Below are 25,775 nucleotides of genomic sequence, written 5' to 3' on the forward strand. Positions count from 1 at the left end.
TATTCTAATCATGATGTGCTTTAGGCTGGAGTCTTTTCAACTCGACTGGAATGACTCGTGACTCATGACACCCCCCCACCCCCCCCCACCCCATTCTTAGCTGCTTTCTCCCCGTTAATCCGTCTCTTGTAGTCCTAGTGTAGTGTTAGACGCAGGGTTGAAGGACATATGAGTGAGCGGAACAACTCCTGATTGGATCCTTTTTACCATAATGACAATGATTAAGATTGCGCCTCTCCAAAAAAAGAAGAGAACAGATTTTATACCTTATTTTGTGGGATTTGTTGTGTTTTTATATTGCACCGTTCACTTGGTGTCGTTTACAGCCCAAACTGCTCAGGAACCCCATTTGACCAGGGTGCGTCGAGCTGTGGGTAAGTCCACGGACAAGTGTGTGTTTATGTACTAACAAGAAAAATTAGAAATTAAATGAATGAAATAGAAGGAAAATTAAAAAGAGAAACAAATAGAAAATAACATTTCCATTTATTTGACCTTATTTCTCTTTCTTAACTCCATTTTTGACAATAATCAGTTTTTTAATCTTATGTTGTTTAATTCTATTGAAAATGTATTCACTTTTATTTCAATATTTTCATGTTTTTATCCATTTATTAATGAAAATGCTGTTCTTTTATCTTTTATTTTGACTTTATTTTATTGTAATTCATGTATTTTCTTGGTTTTAATGCCAGTCTGAATAATGCTTTTACTTGAAAAAAAAAAAGCATGAAGAAAAATGGAAAGGAAATGAAAAATATAGAAATACAGCAACAAAGATAATAACAGTAGAAAGAAACACGTGAATTAATTAAAACAAAGATGAAAAAACTTGGACTGAAGAGTGAAAAAGATGACAAAAAATACATAAAATAAATTAAAAAAACAGAATAAACAAATAAAATGAATGTGATAAAATTCATCAAACTGCCATAAAGAAGATATTAACCCTTACAGACCCAAACGTCCACCAGTGACCAAAACTACTGATCTAAACTGTTTAATTCCTGCTGATCCACTAGTCCTTTCAGTACATGTCAATAATTGGTGTAAAATACAGTTCTTCATCTTTTCATGGTCATCAGATATGACCACAGTTGGACATTCAGAGGCTCTGTAGTCACCGTGGAAACACCGTCATCTTCTACAACATTGATTCCCCAGTCAAACCCATGGAGTTGGATCAATGACAGTGGATGGACACACTGGGGTTATGCTAAATAATCAATAAAATGCACAAAAACAAATAAAATATTTACAAAATAATACATAACGTAAAAAAAAAAATTTGCACAAAAAAATACTAAAGTAAAAAAAAAAAAAAAGAATAACAGTGGATGGAAACGCTTGTTTTTATGTTAAGTTAATGGAATCTTTACTAAAAAAGTCACTTTTTCTTGAGTTTTCTCTGTTTCTGATATATTTGAACATCTACATGATCAGTGAATTAAATATAAGAAAATACATGATTTACACTGAAAAACTGCAAAATACAGAGGATGAGGTTATCATAAATGGTGATAAAACACTTAAGAAAGGTTTAATATAGACAAAAAAATTAGCACTGGGTTTTTATTGGTTAAAGCAGAGTCATAGAGAGAGAGAGTTGCGACACTTTGATGTTGTCGCTACAGTGATCACGTGGTTCATGTAAGCCTCAATAGTTCCAAACAAATGGTGCTGTCATGTTCTTCTATGGGACAGACGGCAGTGAGTGGGTTAATGCAGGTGAATATACAAATAAAACACACACAAGGATATTTACAACTGTTTTTTTCACTACTGTATGTGTGTTAGTGTTAGTTTTGTTTTTCAGTCGAGGGGTTGAAACCACTGAAAGGACTGTCTTTAGTTCTGTCAGCAGGTTTACATTTAGTCATAGGTTTAACAAACCAACACAGGACAAATAAAACCACTGACAGGCATCACATGAAACCATTATGAAACATTAATAAATGACAAATGGAATAAAATACGTGTCAAAGTGGGCCCATATTTGTACCTGCAGTAAATGACACTAATGATCACATGACCTCAGCTGACAAACTGAACCCAACACCACCAGGTTCAACAGAACAACTCCAGTCCAACCCACAGAACCACATTTGGACTAACGGTACCTTCCCTTAGAACCTCCATCATTGTAGTTCTAGTGGTTCCATGTGAACAGCTGGACCAGTCCAACTATGGAACTATAGGACTACAGCTAAAAATCCAACACAACAGTTGGATCAGAAGGAAATGGATCCAAACGCTAACACAGACCAAAAAAAACAGAATTTACAACAGAAATGTCACTGATACAGGAAATACACTGGACCAGTGGAAAGATGACCATATCTGATCAACTTAGAGCTGGAGTTGATAGATCAGCACAAGTACAAATGAACATGTTCAGACGCATATTCAATGTTTGGAACTATTGGCCCCGCCTCCATAAGGTCCATATTCTATCACTATTTTTTGCAGTGGGAGTCTATGGAAGTGTCGTCACTCTGTTTTCTCCACCACTCTGGGTTAAAGCAGGCGTGCACCTCCCACGATGACGTCACAGCTTCAGTATACATTGACAATGTGCATTCATTAAATGTGTTTTCTACACATCCTCGCGTGTAATTGCCATGACAACTGTGTAACTTGTCTTTAGTTTGTGTGTGTGTTTGTGTGTATGCATGTGTGTGTGCGTGTGTGTGTGTGTGTGGGCATGTGTGTGTGCATACGTGTGTGCAGACGTGTGTGTGTGCATGTGTGTGCATGCATACTGTGTTTGTGTGTGTGTGTGTGTGTGTGCATGTGCGTGTGTGCATATGTGTGTGTGTGTGTGTACATGCGCATGCATATGTATGTGTTGTGTGTACGTGCGCATGCATGTGTGTGTGAATGTGCATATGCATATGTGTGTGTGTGTGTGTGTGCATATGCATATGTGCATATGCATATGTGTGTGTGTGTGCATATGTATGTGTGTGAGTGCATATGCATATGTGTGTGTGCATGTGTGTGTGTGTGCATATTCATATGTGTGTGTGTGTCCATATGCATATGTGTGTGAGTGTGTGTGCGTGTGCATATGCATATGTGTGTGTGTGTGCATATGTGTGTGTGTATCCATATGCGTGTGTGTGTGTGTGTGTGAGTGTGTGCATATGCATATGTGTGTGTGTGCATATGCATATGTGTGTGAGTGTGTGTGAGTGTGTGCATATGCATATGTGTGTGAGTGTGTGTGAGTGTGTGCATATGCATATGTGTGTGTGTGAGTGTGTGTGTGCATAAGCATATGTGTGTGTGTGTGTGTGTGTGTGTGTGTGTGTGTGTGTGTGTGTGTGTGTGTGTGTGTGTGTTACTGAGCTGGATTCCCTCCTGTTGTTTCAGATAATGACACTGAGTGCATCTCACCTCAGTCCTCTGAGTTTCCTGAAGGTTTCTTCACGGTTCAGGAGCGGAAGGATGGAGGCCTGGTCATTTATTTCATGCTCATCTTCTACATGCTGCTGGCTGTCGCTATCGTTTGCGACGATTACTTTCTGCCATCCTTAGAAGTCATCAGTGAACGTAAGTCATGTGTAATTCCAAACACTAGTGTGAATAGTGATCTCTTTAACAAGGCTGGTCCTCCTCAGTCTGTCTGTGCCCTGAAACAGTTAAGTGTAGATGTTGACCTGGACTTGAGGATGACCTGGAGGACATCTGAAGCTGATGTGTCGTCATCAGACCTGTTAAAGACCGTAGGTTCATGTGTTCAGTTTTCAGACTGTGTCATGATAGAAGACACATCTGCAAAACTTTAATCAATCAGTCAATCAGATTGTATTTACGTAACGTCATATCAAGGGATGTGACCATATGAAAATTTCATATCACGGTTATTGTGACCAAAATTATCACAGTTATCATTATTATTGTGGTATTATTGAAATTGTGCTCAAAATGTTCAAAAAGTACTAATACACACACTGAAGTAATTTAACCAAGTTGTATTTTTTAAAAAATAATAAAATAAAATAATTGTTACAATGTACCTTCTGTTGCAGAAACATTCAAATATTAACCCTTAGTGGTCTGAGCCTATTTTGGCCGTTTTTCAGTCCTTTTGATTTTGCCTTTATATACTATATAAACAAATGTTTACTATACCCATGTTTGGGATCTTTTATTTCAGCACAACTTCATTTATATCATCTGTCTATTATTTTTTTCACTTTAACCTACTATAAAAATATAAAAGGACAAAAAACACAAAAAATATATAAAATCCGATTTGAAAAATGTATATACTTTATTGCATAAATAACACACAGATGCTTAACGAACCTTTTCAAAGACTTTAAAAGTGAATATTGGTTCTGAATATTAGGTATATAAAATCTAAATTGTAATAAATTAAAACTATACTCAAATATTTGACATAAAAGCAGATCTTTACATAGGTGTTTTCTCCAGAAAAGTACAGTAATCAAACACAGTTATCATGATAATTAGAATTTAAACGGTAATACTAACAGTCTGCAATTTTGCCACGATATATCGTTATACCGGTAATCGTTGCATCCCTAGTTGGACTTGTGCAGTTCTATTTAAAAACACTTCACTTCGGCGAAAATTGGACAAAAAACACCGTAAAAACACTGTTCATTTTAATAATAAACTGTATGAGTGTGGACGACAGGGCGTGGATCAAGGTTATTATCGTTAATGAAAACTAATGAAATGACAAAAACTAGAATTGAAAAAAACAAAAAACAATAACTAACTGAAACTGTATTGTGTGCTTACAAAACAAACTAAAATGGATAAAAATTATGGATAAAATTCCCTTCGTTTTCTTCTTTGTCAATGTCGGATTGATATGAAAGTGATTTATTTCACTCTAGCAATTTTAGCTAGCGGCACCATACGACACTTGACGGTCCGTCACTTGTGGTTTCCAGTCGTCTTCTGGTCCCCACTCTACCTGGAAACATGGAGACTAAAGTTGGGAGAAAGCAGCAGAGTCCTGTCTGGGATTTATTTGAATACAACGGAGAAGAAGAGAAAAGACACGAAAAAACTAAAATTAATACTAAAACTAAACTAAAACTAAGCATTTAGAAAAAATGAAAACTAATAAAACTAGCAAACCTGCTCTAAAAATGAATTAAAACGAACTTAATTAGAGAAAAAAAAGTCCAAACTAAATAAAATTAACTAGAATGAAAAATCCAAAACCATTAGAACCTTGGTGTGGCTCATACAGTGTTGTGGACTACAGAACCCAACAGCACCAGTAGCATGAGTTCATTCAGATCTGTGTCAGATCTGTCTGTTGGGCCCAGGGCGGTTCTGCCTCAGGCTTCATGACTGTGTCCATATAGAAACAGTGAACACATGATCTGCAGCTGGGTATCCATGACTGTTATCTGCAAAGTAAAATCCATACTTCAACAGTTTGGACAAAGTGTTTCCACTGAACAGTGTTTTGTTCTGATGTGTGATTCTAGTCCAGTCCTGTCCAAATACTGTAAACATGAACAGGCTTTTGACTGTTAGAACAGTAAATGTTGCCAGATTTTGTATTTATTTAACTTATTTTTTAACCCTTTATAGTTCACTCATAGAAATAATCTGAAATTCAAGATTTCAACCTTAGTGTGTTATAGAGGGAATGCACATTCGTCACTTCCCCCCTGGGCCACGCCCCTCTAAGTCAGACTGAGTGGCAAAAACAAACCGGCTCAACATGGCGGAGCATAGCAGTAACTACAGCGAGACTGGGAAAAATGTGGAATATAACATGAAATTAAAGACAACTGGACTGGACATGGATCCATACAAGCTACCAAACAACAAGTGGTCTACCAACATTGATATGTGGACGGAAATCACGTATCCTTACATTTATATGAACCTGATTTCAACACCAGGAAAATCCCCAATGCAAAGGCTGAAAGCACACAAAAGCCAACGAGTTGTTGACATCCTCGTCATCGTTAATTAGAGGATTACAGCTGGTGAGTGCTTTAATTCAACATACTATTGTTTTGGAGGTTTTCTGTCAGTGCAGACGTATTTTCTTGATGGTGATTTCCAAGGTAAAGGCCCAGCAGTAGTGCTCACAGTTCACTACTGATTTACTGGAGTTGAACCCTTAGTATTGACCCAAGTGAGTGGATGATCTACTGGTACTGTGGAGATTTAAGTAGAGTTCACATCAAATACTTGATACAACACAGCTACAACAGCTTTGTGCCAGAGTACCCCCTTATTTGGAAAACTAGGTTAGCCTCAGTTTAAGCTAGTTTACAAATTATGTAGAGCACAAGGTTCAGAATCACACAACTGAAGACAAAAACGTTTCAGTTATGAAATATAGAACTAAATGACAGATGCTAACATTAAGAGCTTTACTAAGAAGTAACGTTAGCCAAAACGATATGTAATTTAAGGTATGATTTTACACAAGAACACAGCATAAATTAACGTTACCTGACATGAATCCAGGTTTCGTTGTCTGGATTCCAGTTATTTCTACGAATTGCAGCGATCCATCTGCTTCTTCTGTCTTTGGCTTTAGGTCGCCGCTAAAACGATAGCTCCGAGTGCTTTTTAAACCTATTTGTGCGATCAGTGGCACAACAGCTCTGCCCCATTTTTTAGATTGTTCTAAAGTTTTCGCAGTATTCAGACCAAAGCTGCTACTCATCTCCCTCTTTCTGCCACTCAGTGGACGGAACCGCGGTGACTTCCGCTAGCGGTGACGTCACATGCAGACCCTCTATTAGAGGACAGAACAGGAGTTTTTTACTTAAAGGTGCTCAATTTTTCATCAGATCTGTCCAACCTCAGTCATATTCTTAGTATCATGAACCCGTAAGTCTGTCTGTCATTACTCACCTGAATCTCTTTCCTCACAGTGAACAGTTTCTTAGTGCCATCCACCAGAAACAAACCATGTGTTTACATTCAGAGCTGGGAGGGAGCTCGGGCATCTGAGGAATTTTGTTGCAACCTGCGTTGTGGGAAACAGAGGTTCACACAGCTGCCTGACAGCTGCAGCACAACCATATGATATGATATGGATGAAACAAACACGCGGAAACGGCTGAAATGCGGAAACGGCTGGAGGAATATGCATAGAGGGAAGGGAGCTCCTGTCGTTTCCACATCGTGTCTTTAGCAGCTGCTGCTGTCAGGCAGCTGCTGCTGTCAGGCAGCTGCGCAAACCAGCGTTTCCCACAATGCACGTCGCGACAAAACTCCGAAGATGCTTGAGTTCCCTCCCGGCTCTGTTTGTAAACACATGGACTGTTTCTGGTGGATGGCACTAAGAAACAGTTCACTGTGATGCAAGAGATTCAGGTGAGGAATGACTAGGCATGTCCGATATTATCGGCCCACCGATATTGTCATAAAAATTTAATATCAGTGAATATCGTTATCATTTTTTTTGCCTATCATTAAAACCGATCAAATAATGCCTTGATTTCACCGGCATTTACCGACGCGTAAAAGAAGCATTGTTTGTAGCTGAAAGTAATGTGCAGTTTTCAAAACTGTACAGTAGAGTTGCCACACTGTAATAGACTCATGGAGGGAGGGAGAGAAATAAATAAATATGGTATTTTTTCCACAACTTAAGTTGAAGTATGTATTCTTTGCACAGTGTTTACATTTTGAAAGCCTTGTTGCATTTGAGAATGCATCCAATGGGGAATCACAATAAAATTAGGCATGATGTGTTAATTCCATGACAGGAGATATGTGATGTTACCTAAAATTAGTTTAATATCCCACATATATCGGCAGTGGTATCGGTAGATATCGGAATCGGAAATTAAGCGTTGGACAATATCGGCATATCGGTTTTTGGCAAAAAAGCCGATATCGGACATCCCTAGTAATGACAGACAGACTAACAGATTCATGAAACTGAGGATATGACTGAGGTTTGACAGATCTGAGGAAAAATTGGTCACGAAAGTCTCCCACAGCTTTAATTAAACTGAATTCACATTGGACCTTATAGACCCTGGAGACCACATTAGACCTTACAGACCCTGGATACCACATTAGACCTTACAGACCCTGGAGACCACATTAGACCTTACAGACCCTGGAGACCACATTAGACCTTACAGACCCTGGAGACCACATTAGACCTTACAGACCCTGGAGACCACATTGGACCTTATAGACCCTGGAGACCACATTAGACCTTACAGACCCTGGAGACCACATTAGACCTTACAGACCCTGGAGACCACATTGGACCTTACAGACCCTGGAGACCACATTGGACCTCAGATTGTGGACTCACTGTCCTACCTGAAACTGTTTCTGTCCCTGTCTTGTGATGTATGCGGAAATAACCAAAAATAGTCACTTGCCTGATAAAGGGTTAATAAACAAATATGGTAGAGGTAACCTAGGCCATGTGAAATGAATGTAACATTACTTCTAGAACCTTCCTATCACCTCAGAACCTGCAAACTAGACCCTGAACCAGAGGAAATCCACCTCATCTCTGACTTTTCTATAGGTTTAAATATGATCCAGTTGGAATAAACCAGTGTACGTCCCAGTTACTGCTTAATGGTTGTGGTTTTACGTGTGTGTGTGTGTGTGTGTGTGTGTGTGTGTCTCAGGTTTGGGACTGTCTCAGGATGTGGCCGGGGCGACATTCATGGCGGCTGGGAGTTCTGCACCTGAATTAGTCACAGCCTTTCTGGGTAATTATGCATAACAGCAACGGAGGGAGAGAGAGAGAGAGAGTGTGTTGGACACAGTGTTAGAAAATATCAGTTCTGCAATATATCACAATATTTCATCCATATTAAAAAGTACTGTATCGATATTTTTAGGTATTTATTCAATTCCAGATATTGTGGAGGTTCATTTTTGGTTTTTCTTTATTGTTTATATCTTATTTATTATTATTATTTAATACTCTTTTATTAAATAATGTTCGTTCCTTTGTTGGAATTGAACTAAAATACTGTTCTGATGTTAGTTGTGAACTAATAGAATATGAACATTTGAACAGGATCTGAAACGGTAATGTCTGTAAAACAGAATTTAACTTTGAACACAGGAACATTTTCTGATATAGTACGAAAGCGTATTGCATTCACACAAAAAAATAAAATTCAGCTCTGTTTTTCTGAATTAACGAGATAATTATCCAATCCAATCCAACTTTATTTGTAAAACACTTTAAAACAACTGCAGAGGACCAAAGTGCTGTACAAAAGAATAAATAAAACCAAAACAGAAGAATAAAATACAGAATAGATTTAAAGACATAGAAAACTGTACAAAATAGAAAAAAGTGCTGTACAGAAGAATAAATAAAACTCAAATAAAAGAATAAAATACATGAATAGATTTAAAAGCCATACAATTAAAAACAACAAAAATAAATAAATAGATAAATAAGAACAATAAACCACTACCAAATAAAAACAATTATCTCGTAAAACAGAGCTGGATTTTTTTTTTTCATGAAACAGTATAAAATAAGTTTGTTTGTTTTTTAAAATTGGCTCTTTTTTTCCAAATTAACAAGATACTGTTCTCTGAAAAATAAAATTTGGCTCTGTTTTTACAAGATAATTACCTCGTTAATTCAGAGAAACAGAGCCGAATTTTATTTTTTTGCGTGAATGCAATATGCTCCCATAATATCGCATTCAATCCTGTTGTGATCAAATAAAAATGTGTTTAGTATTCATGCATATTTCTAGTGTAATTCAATTCTTCAAGGAAATAATCATTTTTAAAAAAAGAATCAAACAAAAAATAGTCTTTTTAACAGTATCATGATGTATCGTGATATATCGTATGGTGAACCTAGTATTGTGATTTGTATGGTATCGTATGGTCAGATTCTCTCCAGTGCACACCTCTAGTGTTGGGTCAGTGCAGTGTGTTTCTATTTCAGGTGTGTTTGTGACAAAGGGAGACATCGGTGTCAGTACCATCGTGGGTTCAGCCGTCTACAACCTCCTAGGAATCTGTGCTGCATGTGGACTGTTGGCCTCAATGGTACATAAACACACACACACACACACAGAGGGATGTAACGATTACTGGTATAATGATAAACCGTGGTAAAATTGCCAATTGTTAGTATTACCATTTAAATTCTAATTATCATGATAACCATGTTTGATTACCGCACTTTTAGGGGAAAAAACGCCTATGTAAAGATCTGCTTTTATGTCAAATATTTGAGTATAGTTTGAATTTATTACAATTTTAATTTTCTATACCTAATATTTGGAACCAATATTCACTTTTAAAGTCTTTGAAAAGGTTTGTTAAGCATCTGTCTGTTATTTATGCCATAAAGTATATGAATTTTTCAAATCAGATTTTATATTTTTTTGTGTTTTTTGTCCTTTTATGTTTTTTATAGTAGGTTAAAAAGAAAAAATAATAGACAGATGATATACAGGGTGGGGAAGCAAAATTTACAATGAACATTTAGTTGTTTTTTCTCAGCAGGCACTACGTCAATTGTTTTGAAACCAAACATATATTGATGTCATAATCATACCTAACACTATTATCCATACCTTTTCAGAAACTTTTGCCCATATGAGTAATCAGGAAAGCAAACGTCAAAGAGTGTGTGATTTGCTGAATGCACTCGTCACACCAAAGGAGATTTCAAAAATAGTTGGAGTGTCCATAAAGACTGTTATAATGGAAAGAAGAGAATGACTATGAGCAAAACTATTACCAGAAAGTCTGGAAGATACTATTAAAGAAGAATGGGAGAAGTTGTCACCCCAATATTTGAGGAACACTTGCACAAGTTTCAGGAAGCGTGTGAAGGCAGTTATTGAGAAGAAGGAGGACACATAGAATAAAAACATTTTCTATTATGGAAATTTTCTTGTGGCAAATAAATTCTCATGACTTTCAATAAACTAATTGGTCATACACTGTCTTTCAATCCCTGCCTCAAAATATTGTAAATTTTGCTTCCCCACCCTGTAGATGAAGTTGTGCTGAAAAAAAAAGATCCCACACATGGGTATAGTAAACATTTGTTTATATAGTATATAAAGGCAAAATCAAAAGGACTGAAAAATGGCCAAAATAGGCTCAGACCACTAAGGGTTAATATTTGAATGTTTCTGCAACAGAAGGTACATTGTACCAATTATTTTATTTATTTATTTAAAATACAACTTGGTTAAATTATTTCATTGTGTGTATTAGTACTTTCTGAACATTTTGAACACAATTTCAATAATACCGTGATAATGATGATAACCGTGATATGAAATTTTCATATCGTTACATCCCTACAAACACATCATCTATTACCACCGGAGTCTGTTCTAAAAGTGTGACAGAATACATGTATATGTGTAAGTGTTGTTTTAAACTCTGTGTGTGTGTGTGTGTGTGTGTGTCTTTGTAGGCAGGCCGTCTCAGCTGTTGGCCTCTGTTCAGAGACTGCCTGGCGTACGGTATCAGTGTGTCTGCTGTCATCGCCATCATCTCTGATAATAAGGTTTACTGGTGAGTGTGTGGGTCTGTGCTGACATGACCCCGTGGTCTGCAGGACTGAAATATACATTTGTAAGACTAAGAAAACCAAAGTACACCTGTTTTAGGGCGTGTCTTAAAAGTACCAAAAAAATTACATTTATTGTTTTCGATGGGCCAGGCTCTAACTCTGTTCCTTTTGATAAAACTAGGGATGCACCGATTCCAATACTATTATCGGGCATCAGCTCCAATACTCAGTGTGTGTACTTGTACTCATAAAAGTAATCCGATACAAATGCCACTTACGGGCGTGTGACATTCCCAGTTCAGTGCAGCAGGTACGAGGAGGAGGAGTAATGTGTGTGGAGTGTGAAGAGTGTGGAGATTTAACCAAATAAATGACGGTGATAAAAGTAACACTGACTGGAAGTAACGTTAAAGACACAGACGGATACGGACGCAGTGTCCTGTCCGTCCTCTGCTTACATTCCATCCGTTTTCCAGGTACTGATGGATGCGTACCCAGATGGAGAATACCAGCAGAACTGTGGAGGTAGAGGATCTGTTCAAAGAGCCACTGTGGGAGTTAGAGAAAAACTACTGACACATTTAGAACAACTACCCAGGACTGGGCCGGTTTCCATCCAGAGGTGATTTCTCACAGATGGCAAGGGAAGCTCAGCTTCCCCTAAAATTACTCAAATTAAATGGTCAAATCTGTTCGGTTGTGTTGACATTTCATTGACTACAAATGTGTTAGAACACGTTCATCTCACATACGAGTTCGTTCAGAATCAGCTTTATCACAAATCATCGGACTCGATGTTGTTCACATCTCATCCGTGTCGCTGTTTTCTCCTCCATCTCTGCTCGGTGCATTTGTCCGTAGACTGTTGGCATCTCTGGGCTTCAATGGGACTGAGTGGAACAGTTTTTTTCATTGCCTCAAAACTGGACGGTAATTGGATAAATGTCACCATGTTGCCCCGCCCCCGGATGCCGGGCATCTCTGGGGGAGAATGGAGCTGTGGGCGGAGCTCGGCCGGGCGGGACACCAGAATCCCATGTGCTGATTGGAGGATCAGTCGAAAGGCTGAATCCTGTTTGATTGACAGCTATTTTCAGATCTCCTCCTTCACTGACACAGTTCAGTTTAATACCGTCACACATTCTGCTGTGAAAGAGAGAGAGAAACTACTACGAAATTACTCGTTCATTTCTTGCACTGTAAATAAAACACACTCATTGTACTTCCTTGTTTCAATTTAACATAATTTCAGTGTTTTCTTGTTTCAGTCACATAATTTAATCATTTCTTGTTCGAGTTTAATATCGTTTTGTAGATAGTTAAATCAATCAAACTGTCGGCTAGGTCAGAGTGAAAGGAGCATCTGTAGTTTAAAAAGGCTGAAGTCTTACACCCACAACACAATGGGCCAAGGCAATCTAAGCAGCCCAGCTCCGCTGGACATTCAGAGGACACTGGTCCAGTCCCTGGAAAAGATGCCTACTTGGTACGATAAGGTCACTGAGCATTGTATTAAAAAGGAACAGAGGGCCAAATGTATGTTTAAATAACTTGACAATTTTTTTTTAATGTAAGCCGACAATGAGCTTCCTCTGTCTGAAAGACGAGCAGCCACCACTGTTTCCATCCTACTGATAATACTATGGGTGTACAGAGCGGTGCGGACCGCCACCAGCGGAAGTGAAACCCAAACTTCTGGCTCATTTCTCTTTTCTCTTCCTGCTGAAGCTAAGCTGTTAAACCTTACCAGTGAAAACGCTGCAGCATTAGTATCACATTAGTGTTACCTCTGTCGTCTCCATGTTTGTTATTACTGACTTTCTTCGTCTTCCTCTCATTAAACTTTCCTCTTCTTCGTGGTATTTGTCCAGTATGGTTAATTCAGAGCAGCGCCCCCTGGTGGATTAATTCAGAAACGCTCATTCCAACACATTAAGTGTCAGTAGCAGCACTTTGTTCCAGTCAGACTAATGACAACGACAATAAAGCACATTTAAAAAAGGAACTAAGAACTGGAATGGGATTATTAAGGACTAGTATCAGTACTCTGTATCAGCAGCTACTCAAATGTAAGTACTTGTACTTGTACTCGGTATGGAAAAAAGTGGTATCGGTGCATCCTTAGATAAAATGTGAGTCTATTTCCACTGTATTTAACGGTGCCACAGTTGGATGTTATGTTGGTTCTGCGTATACTTGCGTGCACAGTGGACGTTTGTTCCTTTCTCACTACAACAGTAACAGCCTTCATCTGTTCACGGTCTACAACACACCTACAGCTTTGTTTGACATGGGTCCAACAGAGCGGTCTGATGCACAGTGTTTGGAGCAGGATGGTTCTGAATGTCCCGGTTGTCGGTGGTTGTGCAGACAGAGCTGTGAAGCTGACGGAGGGTTTCAGCCCTGTCCTCAGTGAACAGGAAGTGGTTACAGAGGCCCACAGGAGCCCACCACGGCACAACAGAAGCCCACCTAAACATGAGGCTCAGGAGGTAGAACAGGTCATCCAATAACTGAAGGGTTGGCGGTTCAAATCCCTCGGAGGTCCTAGTCATGTGCCGTTGAAAGTATGAATGTTGGGTGGTGGTGGGAGGGGCCTCTGTCAGCCTGCCCCAGGGCAGCTGTGCATACAGACGTACTGTAAAACCACCAGAGAGAATGAATAATGGATCCAAAACCAATCTATCTTTCGTTCTATCTATCGTTCTAATACATGTTTTTTCATCATTTGGAACATTTTTCGGAGGGTGGCCCATAAAAAAAATCCAAACATTTTTTAAGACACGCCCTGACCTGTTTTATTGCATCTAGTGACTGCAAAACAACAGGACAAAAATAGATGTTATCCAAACAGCTGAGTCACTGCCGTTTACGACATGGACAGTACGCTGCAATAAAGGTGGTTTCTACTGCACCATATCACACTGTAAACGCTGCACTTTCATTTCATGTTAGTTTTTATGGAAGATTCCATTGCTTGTGTCATAACGTTAATTGCAGTGACTGAAACTCAGACACCGTTCCAGATAAAATATTATCCATCTCATGTAACACTTCCAGCTTTTGGATCAACACATTCCACAGAAACCATCAATTAAACAGGTGACAACTTCAAACCAACAGGAGACAGAAAAAATACAGGAGGCTTTATGCTTTTCAAATACAAATCCTTGTTGTTGTTCAGTGAGTTCCAGTCCACAGTTTATGTTCAACATCCTAAATCTCTTACTGATGTCCATTCTAGAGCCTTATTTAGTCCAAACCTGTCAAACTTCTATTCCTCTCTTTGTCTTTTTCTGTTCTTCCACCTGTTTTGACCCTAAAACACACAGTAAAACAAAACCACTGAAGAAAAGGAACACAAACACAAACTCACAGCAGCTTTAATGAACCTGAAACAGACGCAGATTCACAGCAGAACCTTTACCTGCAGTCAGGACTCAGGGGTTAAAGGGTTAAAAGTCAATTATTTATACAAATCGCTTTCTTGAACACTTTTGTCCCAGATTAGCATCATGAACTCGCGCATTTTGCAGGTACGACGCCGCCTGTCTGCTGCTGGTCTACGCCGTCTACATCGTGGTTCTGTGCTTCGACCTGCGCATCAGTGAGTTTGTGCTGAGGAAGCTAAGTCCCTGCTGCAGCTGTCTGGGTAAAGCCTCTGGGGAGAAGAGCGAGGTCCAGCCTCTGATGGGCTGGAACGACGACACCGGCCTAAGGGTCCACAGTCGCTCCAGGACGGACAGTGGCATTTTCCAGGACGACTCTGGATACTCACACCTGTCTCTGAGCCTCCACGGCCTCAACGAGATTCCAGAAGGTCGGTGCAGATCAGAGGGAAATGATAGATAGATAGATAGATAGATCGATAGATAGATAGATCGATAGATCGATAGATCGATAGATAGATAGATAGATAGATAGATAGATAGATAGATAGATAGATAGATAGATACTGTATATATATGTAAAATCACATCTTTTTTTTTTTATTCCTGACTATTAATGGATTGAGCCAAACCTTTTTTCCAGTGTCCAATGTGTATAATCCTGTTCATAAAACTGAGTAAAGCTATGAAATAAAAAGAAAAAATGGTAATATTTGGCTTGTAACAAAGAAATATAAAGTGGCATAAATGGAAAAAGGTCAAACACCTTAAATGTGTTCTTAAGTGGATGTCACTGTCCACCGCTGAAAACTGCATCTGTTCAATAACCTGATATTTGTGCTCTTTCAGAACAAAAAAGCGTGTTTACCGTCCCTGAAAATGACTTCAAACGGATCCTGTGGGTTCTGTCTCTGCCCATCATCCTGGTTCTGTTCCTGACCGTCCCAGACTGTAGGAGAAGGTTCTGGAAGCACTGGTTCATGATAACCTTCCTCATGTCAGCTGTTTGGATCTCTGGGTTCACCTACGTACTGGTGTGGATGGTCACTGTGGTCGGTAAGAGCATCACATGACAACACACTTTAGATTAGATTAATCTGAGTTAACGCACCAATTTTGACAGCTGTAACATAAATATATATATATATATATATATATATATATATATATATATATATATATATATATATATATATATACATATATATATATACATATATATATAGATATAGATATAGATATATATATAGATATATATATATATGTATGTATATATATATATATGTATGTATATACATATATATATATATATATATATATTTTTTTTACAGGTGGGGAAGCAAAATTTACAATGAACATTTAGTTGTTTTTTCTCAGCAGGCACTACGTCAATTGTTTTGAAACCAAACATATATTGATGTCATAATCATACCTACCACTATTATCCATACCTTTTCAGAAACTTTTGCCCATGTGAGTGATCAGGAAAGCAAACGTCAAAGAGTGTGTGATTTGCTGAATGCACTCGTCACACCAAAGGAGATTTCAAAAATAGTTGGAGTGTCCATAAAGACTGTTTATAATGGAAAGAAGAGAATGACTATGAGCAAAACTATTACCAGAAAGTCTGGAAGATACTATTAAAGAAGAATGGGAGAAGTTGTCACCCCAATATTTGAGGAACACTTGCGCAAGTTTCAGGAAGCGTGTGAAGGCAGTTATTGAGAAAGAAGGAGGACACATAGAATAAAAACATTTTCTATTATGTCAATTTTCTTGTGGCAAATAAATTCTCATGACTTTCAATAAACTAATTGGTCATACACTGTCTTTCAATCCCTGCCTCAAAATATTGTAAATTTTGCTTCCCCACCCTGTAGTTTAATAATCACAGAATAAAAATTATCATAAAGTCATAACAACAAAAGTATATATATATGTAAGTAATAATAATAATTATACTCATAATAATTAAAGCTGTTTTAACTAATAAATCTGACATAATATAACCCTGATGTAGATATTTTTAGATTTTTGGTGATTTCTTTGTTTAGTAATGAGTAGTTTTTGTATGAACAGTGGAGCTCCATATTAAACTGGGGTCTGTGGTGCATCTGCTGGGAACAGCGGAGCACCTGACACTGGTTTTCCTCAGTTCTGTGGAGTTTTCAGGCATTTTTAGCCTTAGTTTACAGTAGAAATGTCACTGGACCTCATCAGTCTGATGGAGGCCCACAGAACTGGATCAGATATCAGTGACACTGCTCTGATTGGTTTGGTCCAAATCTATTTTATTCTACATGTGCCACCTAAGTTAACACCCCCCCCCCGTCCCCTCAGATTTACCCCTGTGTGTGCAGGTGCAGCTCATGCCGTCACCCACTGGTTACTATGGTTACTACACAGCTTTTATACATCACAAGCTTTTCAAACTGGTGAGAAAAATGTTGGATTTCCAGAGTAGAATCACATGTTGGTCTGCTGGCTCATTCCTCAGATGCCATTGTCCTTGAAAGCTTGGGGTGGGGTGGGGGTGGGGGTTACTGTAGCCCCAGTGGGCCATGTGCCTGCCCAGCCTCTGCAGGATTACAGCTCCACTTCCCCCTGAAGCAGACGCAGTCATGTGAACTGTGGCGTACGTACACCAGCTCAGGTCCCAGAGCAGATTTACAGTAACGTCTGCTGAGGAGACGGAAACTGTGAAACTGAGCTCAGATCAGCCAGAAAGGCCAACGTCCTCATGTGATGGTGGAGGGTCTGCTGAAGCATAATGGGATGATTATCCTGTATTTGTCTGACACACTCACATGGACGAGGAATTCAGCCTGAAAGGGTGGCAGGTACAACTGCAACATACACAATGTGACTGAGTGTTCCCTGTAGGGACGGAGATCTGGACCAGCAGACGCCAAGTGGACCAGGGAGTCCTCCACAGACCCAGTAGATTAAAGCTGGACCAGTGAGTCCTCCACAGACCCAGTAGATTAAAGCTGGACCAGTGAGTCCTCCACAGAACCAGTAGATTCAAACTGGACCAGCGAATCCTGCACAGACCCAGCAGATTAAAGCTGGACCAGGGAGTCCTCCACAGACCCAGTAGATTAAAGCTGGACCAGGGAGTCCTCCACAGAACCAGCAGATTAAAGCTGGACCAGCGAATCCTGCACAGACCCAGTAGATTAAAGCTGGACCAGGGAGTCCTCCACAGACCCAGTAGATTAAAGCTGGACCAGGGAGTCCTCCACAGACCCAGTAGATTAAAGCTGGACCAGGGAGTCCTGCACAGACCCAGTAGATTAAAGCTGGACCAGGGAGTCCTCCACAGACCCAGTAGATCAGGGCTGTCAAACTCATTTTGGTTCAGTTCCATATTTAGCCCAATTTGATCTGCAGCGGGCCAGACCAGTAAAATAATGACTTAATAACCTGTAAATAATGACAAATCCAAGTTTTTCATTTTGTTTAAGTACAAAAAACCCTAATTAATTTATGAAAATATTCACATTTTACAAAAAGATGTGAAAAACCTGAAAAAAACTGAAATTTCATTTGAAAAATTAGTGCAATTTTAACAATATTATGCCTTGACTTTTTATTTATACATGTACATTTACACACAGTGTTCCATAAACATTTGGTAACAGGCAGAATATTGTTAAATTTTGGAGTTTGGAACTAAAATTTGAACAATTTCTACAATATTCCATCTCTTATTATTATCATTATTATTCTTATTATTCTTATTCTTATTCTTATTCTTATTCTTATTCTTATTATTATTATTATTATTATTATTATTATTAACACAACTCCAGATCACAGTGGATCCATAAATGCACAAAACATTTCGTAACAGGCAGAATATTATTCAAATTCCACATTTTGGGTTGTTCATCTTTGTTTTTATTTATGTATTTATTTGCATGTTATTGTGAACGAATAGTTTTGTAAATGTTAATATTTTCACAGTGTAATGTTATTTTTTTTCACTTCAAGATTAAAGCTGGACCAGTGAGTCCAACACAGACCCAGTAGATTAAACATTATTAACTGGAGTTTAAATCTGATTTTGTCTTGTATTCGTGTAGGTGAGACTCTGGGCATCCCTGATACCGTGATGGGACTGACCCTGTTGGCTGCTGGAACCAGTATCCCAGACACCATAGCCAGTGTCATGGTGGCCAGAGAAGGTAACATTAAAACCACACTGTCAGAACATCTTATCGGGTGCACTACTGCCCCCAGTGGCCTGACTTATCAGTGCATGGCAAAGTTTACAGACGGACGGACAGATGGACGACCAACTGATGACAATCCGAGGGTAAAAACTGGACAGATGTGCTGCCAACCAGAGGTGGAAAAGTGCTCACCGTCTTCACTCAGAAGTATAGAGTTTTTTCCTGAAGTAAAAGTCCAAACATACAAGCTCGGATATGGACCTTGAAGTCAAATGTACAGATGAAAAGTCATCAGGGTGTTTGTCTGAAACTGGTACCAAAACAGGACAGAGGGGCTGAACCAGGACTGTCAAACTCATTTTAATTCAGCTAAATTTGATCTGCAGTGGGCCAAACCAGTCAAATAGTAACATAATAATATATAATTAATGACAACTCCAAACTTTCCTCTATGTTTTATAGTGAAAAAAGTAAAATTACATTATGAAGATGTTTACATCTACAAACTATCCTTTCAAACAATGTGAATAATATGAACAAACTGAAAAAAAAAAATGTAATTTTAACACTGTTCTGCTTTAGTTTATCATTTCCACATGTTCATTATAACTTACAGATCACAGTGTATCTACAAATGCACAAAAACATTTAATATCAGGCAGAATATTGTTAAAATTGTACTTACTTCTCTTAAAACATTTCAGGGTGTTCATATTTGTTCAGGTTATTCACGGTTTTTGTGAAATTATACTTTGTTTTAGTGTAAATACATGAAAATATTTACATTTACTAAGAGAAAAAAATTGGAGTTGTGAGTGTTTATAGATTATTATGAAAGTATTTGACTGGTTTGACCCACTTGAGATTGAATTGGTCTGAATGTGGAAACTGAACTAAAAGTAGGGATGCACTGATACCACTTTTTTCCAGACCGAGTACGAGTACTTACATTTGAGTACTTGCCGATATCAAGTACCGATACTAGTCCTTAACAATCCCATTCCAGTTGTTAGTTCCTTTTGTAAATGTGCTTTATTGTCGTTGTCATTAGTCTGACTGGAACAAAGTGCTGCTGCTGACATTTAATGTGTTGGAATGAGCGTTTCTGAATTAATCCACCAGCTCTGAATTAACCATACTGGACAAATACCACGAAGAAGAGGAAAGTTTTTTGAGAAGAAGAAGAAAGTCAGTAATAATAAACATGGAAACGACAGTGGGTGATACTAATATTGCAGCGTTTTCTCTGGTAAGGTTTAAAAGTTTAGCTTCAGCAGGAAGAGAAAAGAGAAATGAGCCAGAAGTTTGGTTTTCACTTCTGCTGGCGGCGGTCTGCACTGCTCCGTACCCCCGCTGGTATTCTCATTCTGTCTACGCATCCGCCAGCACCTGGAAAACAGATGGAATGTACGCAGAGGACGGACAGAACGCTGCGTCCGTATCTGTCTGTGTCTGTAACGTTACTGTCAGTCAGTGTTACTTTTATCACCGTCATTTATTTGGTTAAATCTCCACACTCTTCACACTCCACACACATTATTCCTCCTCCTCGTACCTGCTGTACTGAACTGGGAATGTCAGACAGCCGTAAGTGGTATCAGTGCAGTGTATCAGATATCTTTTACGAGTACGAGTGCCAGTACACACACTGAGTATCGGAGCCGATGCCGATACTCGTATTGGTATCGGTGCATCCCTAACTGAAAGGATTGTTCATATCTTCAGTGTAATTTTTGCATTTCACAATTTCATCCCCAGGGCCGGACTGGACCCTTTGGTGGGCCAGATTTGGCCCCCAGGCCGCATGTTTGACACCTGTGGGCTAAACATTCAAACCAGATGGAGACGAATGTTATGAAACAGGTTTGCAAGAACTTTGGGTCTATTTTAAAATAAATATTTACTGAGATAAAAGATCTGATGGAGTCGGTGTCAGACCTGAGTTTAAACATGATATAGATACAAACTGTTGGTTCTTTTATTCTGTGAAGTGTCTGCTGTTAATTATCATTAGTGTATTACTGCCCCCTACTGTTGGACAGAGTGAATGGACGGGGCTCAGATCCATTAAAATAGGACTGTTAAAGTTCTTCTAGTTCAGGGTCCACATTCACCTCCAGTGGACTGGACCAGGACACAATAGTCTATAAATAATGATAACTACAAATGTTCCCTTTGTTTTAGTGCAAAAAAAAAAAAAAAAAAAAACTTATAAATTCTGAAAATATTTACATTAACAAACTATCCTTTCAAAAAAAAAGTGAATTAACAGAAAAAACTGAAATGTCTTGAGAAAAATAAGTGTAATTTTAACATTATGCCTCAACATGTGCATCACAGATCAGATCTACAAACACAAACCTTTTAGAAACAGGCAGAATAACGTTAAAATTACACTTTATTTTCTTTAGACATTTCAGGTTGTTCATATTTGTTCAGGTTATTCACATTTTATTGTTACAGGATAGTTTGTAAATGTAAATATTTTTAGCATTTAATGTTATTTTTTTTACACGAAAACAAAGACAAAAATTTGAAGTCGTCATTATTTATTGGCATAATGTAAGATTAGTTTTTTCACATCAAACCGAGAAGAAAATGTGGAGTCATTCTTTTTTGTAGGTTATTATTATTCCTTTACTTGAGATCATATTGAACCTGAACTAAAATGAGTTCCACAGCCTTGACTGTGGAATTTTCGCATTTTGAAAATTCATCCCAGGGGCCGGATTGGAACCTTTGAGGGGCCGCATGTTTGAGACCCCTGAGTTAAGGTGAACAGTTTAGTGTCGTTGTAAACTGCACCACTCTGTCCTTGAACCTCCTGAGACCCAGGAAACGTCAGCAAAGTACCAGCTGTTTTTGTTTTTTATTCCCTCCACCAGGAGGTACTGTGAGCACTTTGCTTTGTGTGTTTGTTAGCAACTTTAGGGGAAAATTATTCCAACCATCTTTACCAAATCAACCCCACAGATAGGCCTAGGCCCTGGGACCAACCCATTAAATTTTGGGCTAAGTAGGCCAAAGTTCAAGGTCACAGCAAGGTCACAAAATCTACAATTTTCCTGTCATCATTGAGCAATTTTCCAAAATTTATAAAAAATTCAAAACGACTCCGATTAGCCTCCAATTTGAGCCACCTGTAGCTTAGAACAATATCTTGTATCTGGCACAAAATTGTCCACATCCACTGTGGAATGTGGACTCTGTGGACATTTCAATTTAACATTGAAAATCCCATTTACCACACATTTTTCATTAGAACTCAACAAATATTGATTAGAATTGAATATAATTTGACATACACGACTGGTACCAAGCTTCAACTTTTTCTGCTGTATGGAACAACCTGGAAACTGTTGAATTTAAAAGAAACAGTCGATCCACACATGCACACTGTTCGGGGTGCTTGGCGGAGGTTTGCGTTTTCTGAACTCTTGTTGAATCAGTGCCTATACTGGAAACATTATGATGCAACATTTTTATCAGATGCTGTTTTTAAAATTTTTATGGAATGTCCTTTGTGGTGGACAGTTTTTTTTTTTTGTATCAAGTTCTGAAACTCTAGTCCACAAATGTGGACAGAAAACCCATAGCTGGCTCTGAGCAGGTTTTATTTAGAGTCTTTTCACTCACCTTTTCTTTTCCACTCCTCAGGTAAAGCAGACATGGCCATGTCGAACATCGTGGGTTCTAATGTGTTCGACATGCTGTGTCTGGGTCTGCCCTGGTTCATTAAGACGGCCTTCGTGGACACGCAGAACCCCGTGGAGGTGAACAGCACCGGCCTGGTCTTCATCTCCTCCACGCTCCTCCTCTCCATCGTCTTCCTGTTCGTCGCCGTTCACGCGAACCGCTGGAAACTGGACTGGAAGCTGGGACTGGTGTCGCTCATCTGCTACGTAGTCTTTGCCACTTTGTCCATCCTGTACGAGCTGGGGATTATCGGAAATAATCCGATCAAACTGTGCAGTGACTGAGCTTGAACCTTCCAAAGACAACCGCACCAACCCAAAAACACACAAATGTTCAACCTGTAAAACCTCAAAATGTCCAGTGGAGGGACAAACGGGATTCCTTTCCAGTTGTTTTCTAACAGATGTGTGACTAACAGGTGTAAATGTGTACTGGGGTCAGAACCAGGACGTAAAAGCTGCATTCATGCTCTCACTCATCGTCCATAAATGGAATATATTCTGTAACAGCAGGGCTCTCAAACTCATGTTCTTTCAGGTTCCACATTCAGCCCAATATGATCTGCAGTGGGCCGGACCAGTAAAATAATAACACAATAACCTAGAAATAATGACAACTGCACATTTATGGCTTTGTTTTAGTGTAAAAAAAACCCCATTAAATTCTGAAAATACTTACTTTTATAAACTATCCAAACAAAAGACATGAATAATCGGAAAAAAAATTAAATATCTTTAGAAAAATCAGTGCAATTTTAACAATATTCTGCCTCATCTTATCATTTGTCCATGTGCATTATGGATCAGATCTACAAAGACACTAAACACTGAGGAACAGGCAGAAAATAGTTGAAATTGTGCTGAATTTTCTTTAGACATTTCAGGTTGTTCATATTTGTTCAGGTTATTCACATTTTATTGCTACAGGATAGTTTGTAAATGTAAATATTTTCATAATTTAATGTTATTTTTTGCACTAAAACGAAGACAAAAATTTGAAGTTGTTAATTCTAGATTTTTTGCTCATTTCAAGATTTTTTGCTAAACTTGAGATTTTTGGGCTTAATTCAAGATTTTTTTTTTTTTTTAAATTGAATTTTTTTGTCTTAATTCAAGATTTTTTTTACTTAATTGAAATTTTTTTGGCTTAATTCTAGATTTATTTACTTAAGACAAAAAAAAATCTTCAATTAAGTAAAAGAATCTTGAATTAAGCCAAAAAAATCTTCAATTAATTCAAGATTTTTTTTTACTTAATTGAAGTTGTTTTTTTTTTTTGGCTCAATTCAAGATTTTTTTTTTTAACTTAATTTATTGTTATTTTTTTGCTTAATTCAAGATTTTTTCCCTTAATTCAAGCTACTTATTTTTTTCTAAATTCAATTCAAGACTGGAATTTTTGCACTTTGCTAATTCATCCCACGGGCCAGATTGGAACCTCTGGCAGGCTGCATTTGGCCCCCGGGCCGCAGGTTTGAGAGCCCTGTGTAACAGGAAACACCACAGCGTTTACATAAACATGGAACTGACCAGTTGAACTCAATAAATTCAGTGTCGGCTGAACTGGCGTAGCCTTGTTCTACTTTTCAAGTGGGTCAATAAGTGAAGGAAAATACGCAACATCTGAAGTGACTGATAAGGTTTTATGACCCGGTCCTTATTGACCAGAAGGAAGAAGGTGTGAAGAACAACCATAAATAGTACAAGTCCAAACTTTCCATTTGTTTTCTATTTATATACTTTTGTTTGCAACCATTTCTACTTTGATCTGAATTAATATATTTAATACGCCAGTGCATTGAAAAAAAAAAAAGGAAACTGAACTGGAACGACTGATCTTAAACCTCCTGAGACCCAGGAAATGTCAGCGAAGTACCAGCTTTTTTTGCTTTTTATTAACCAAGTGCCTATACTAGAAACATCATGATGCAACAGTTTTTAAAATTTTTATGGAATGTCCCTTGTGGTGGACAGTTTTCTTTTTTTTTTTTTTTGTATAGTTGTGAAACTCTTGTCCACAAATATGGACAGAAAACCCATAGCTGGGTCTGAGGATGATAAGCAAAAATATCTTGTATTATGCAAAAAAAAATCTTGAATTATGCAAAAAAAAAATCTTGAATCAAAAAAAACTCTTGAATTGAGCAAAAAAAATCTTGAATTACGCAAAATAAAATATCGTGAATTAAGCCAGAAAAAAAAAAATCTTGAATTTTTATCTTGACACACTTAAAATCAGACAGAATCACCTAAAGAGGAACTTTTCAGTGAGATTTAAGAACTGATTTATAGACAATAGATCTGGAAAATCTGATTTCAACAAATCTGAACAAGATAATTTTCACTTGTTCCATTGGCAGATTTTTTGGGTTGAATTGAGCAAAAACAATCTTGAATTAAACAAAAAAAAAAAAAATCTGGAATTAAGCCAAAAAAAAAATCTTGAATTAAGCTAAAAAAAAATTCTGAATTACACACACACACAAAAATCTTGAATTGAGCAAAAAAAAAATCTTGAATTAAGCAAAAAAAAAAAAAAAATCTTGAATTAACCTCCTAGAACCCAGGAAATGTCAGCAAAGTACCAGCGTTTTTGTTTTTTTTATTAAATAAGTGCCTATATTGGAAACATCATGATGCAACTTTTTTCAGATGCAGTTTTTAAAATTTTTATGGAATGTCCTTTATGGTGGACAGTTTTCTTTTCTTTTTGTATAAAGTTGTGAAACTCCTGTCCACAAATAGGAGGATAAAAAAAAAAAAAAAGGAAACTGAACTGGAACGACTGATCTTAAACCTTTAGGAATCCAAACATCCCCTCGTTAAAGCTACCTGATAAATTCCATTTGTCACTTTTTTCCTTACATGTCTGCGTTTTGTGAAAAGCCAAGTGTTCCACCTGTAGAAGCTGTAACTCAAACAGAAACACAAACTCCAGCCTCACTTCAACCCTGAGCGCAACAACTGCTTTGGAGACTTTGACCAGAATTTACAAGCACCG

The 25,775-nt window shown here is 38.0% G+C and overlaps 1 protein-coding gene across 1 annotated transcript; it reads left to right on the top strand.

Moving 5' to 3' along the window:
* Positions 1-168: 168 nt before the first annotated feature.
* LOC115437274 (sodium/potassium/calcium exchanger 5-like) lies at positions 169-23,276 on the top strand. Its single transcript, XM_030160467.1, has 9 exons — positions 169-374; positions 3,376-3,555; positions 8,625-8,708; positions 9,920-10,023; positions 11,414-11,514; positions 15,049-15,332; positions 15,751-15,957; positions 18,990-19,091; positions 22,737-23,276. Exons 1-9 carry the CDS (start codon positions 212-214, stop codon positions 23,057-23,059), a joined length of 1,548 nt encoding a protein of 515 aa, XP_030016327.1. The 5' UTR covers positions 169-211; the 3' UTR covers positions 23,060-23,276.
* The last annotated feature ends 2,499 nt before the right edge of the window (positions 23,277-25,775 follow it).

This window comes from Sphaeramia orbicularis, chromosome 3 (assembly GCF_902148855.1).
Source record: "Sphaeramia orbicularis chromosome 3, fSphaOr1.1, whole genome shotgun sequence".
Classification (NCBI taxonomy): Eukaryota; Metazoa; Chordata; class Actinopteri; order Kurtiformes; family Apogonidae; genus Sphaeramia; species Sphaeramia orbicularis.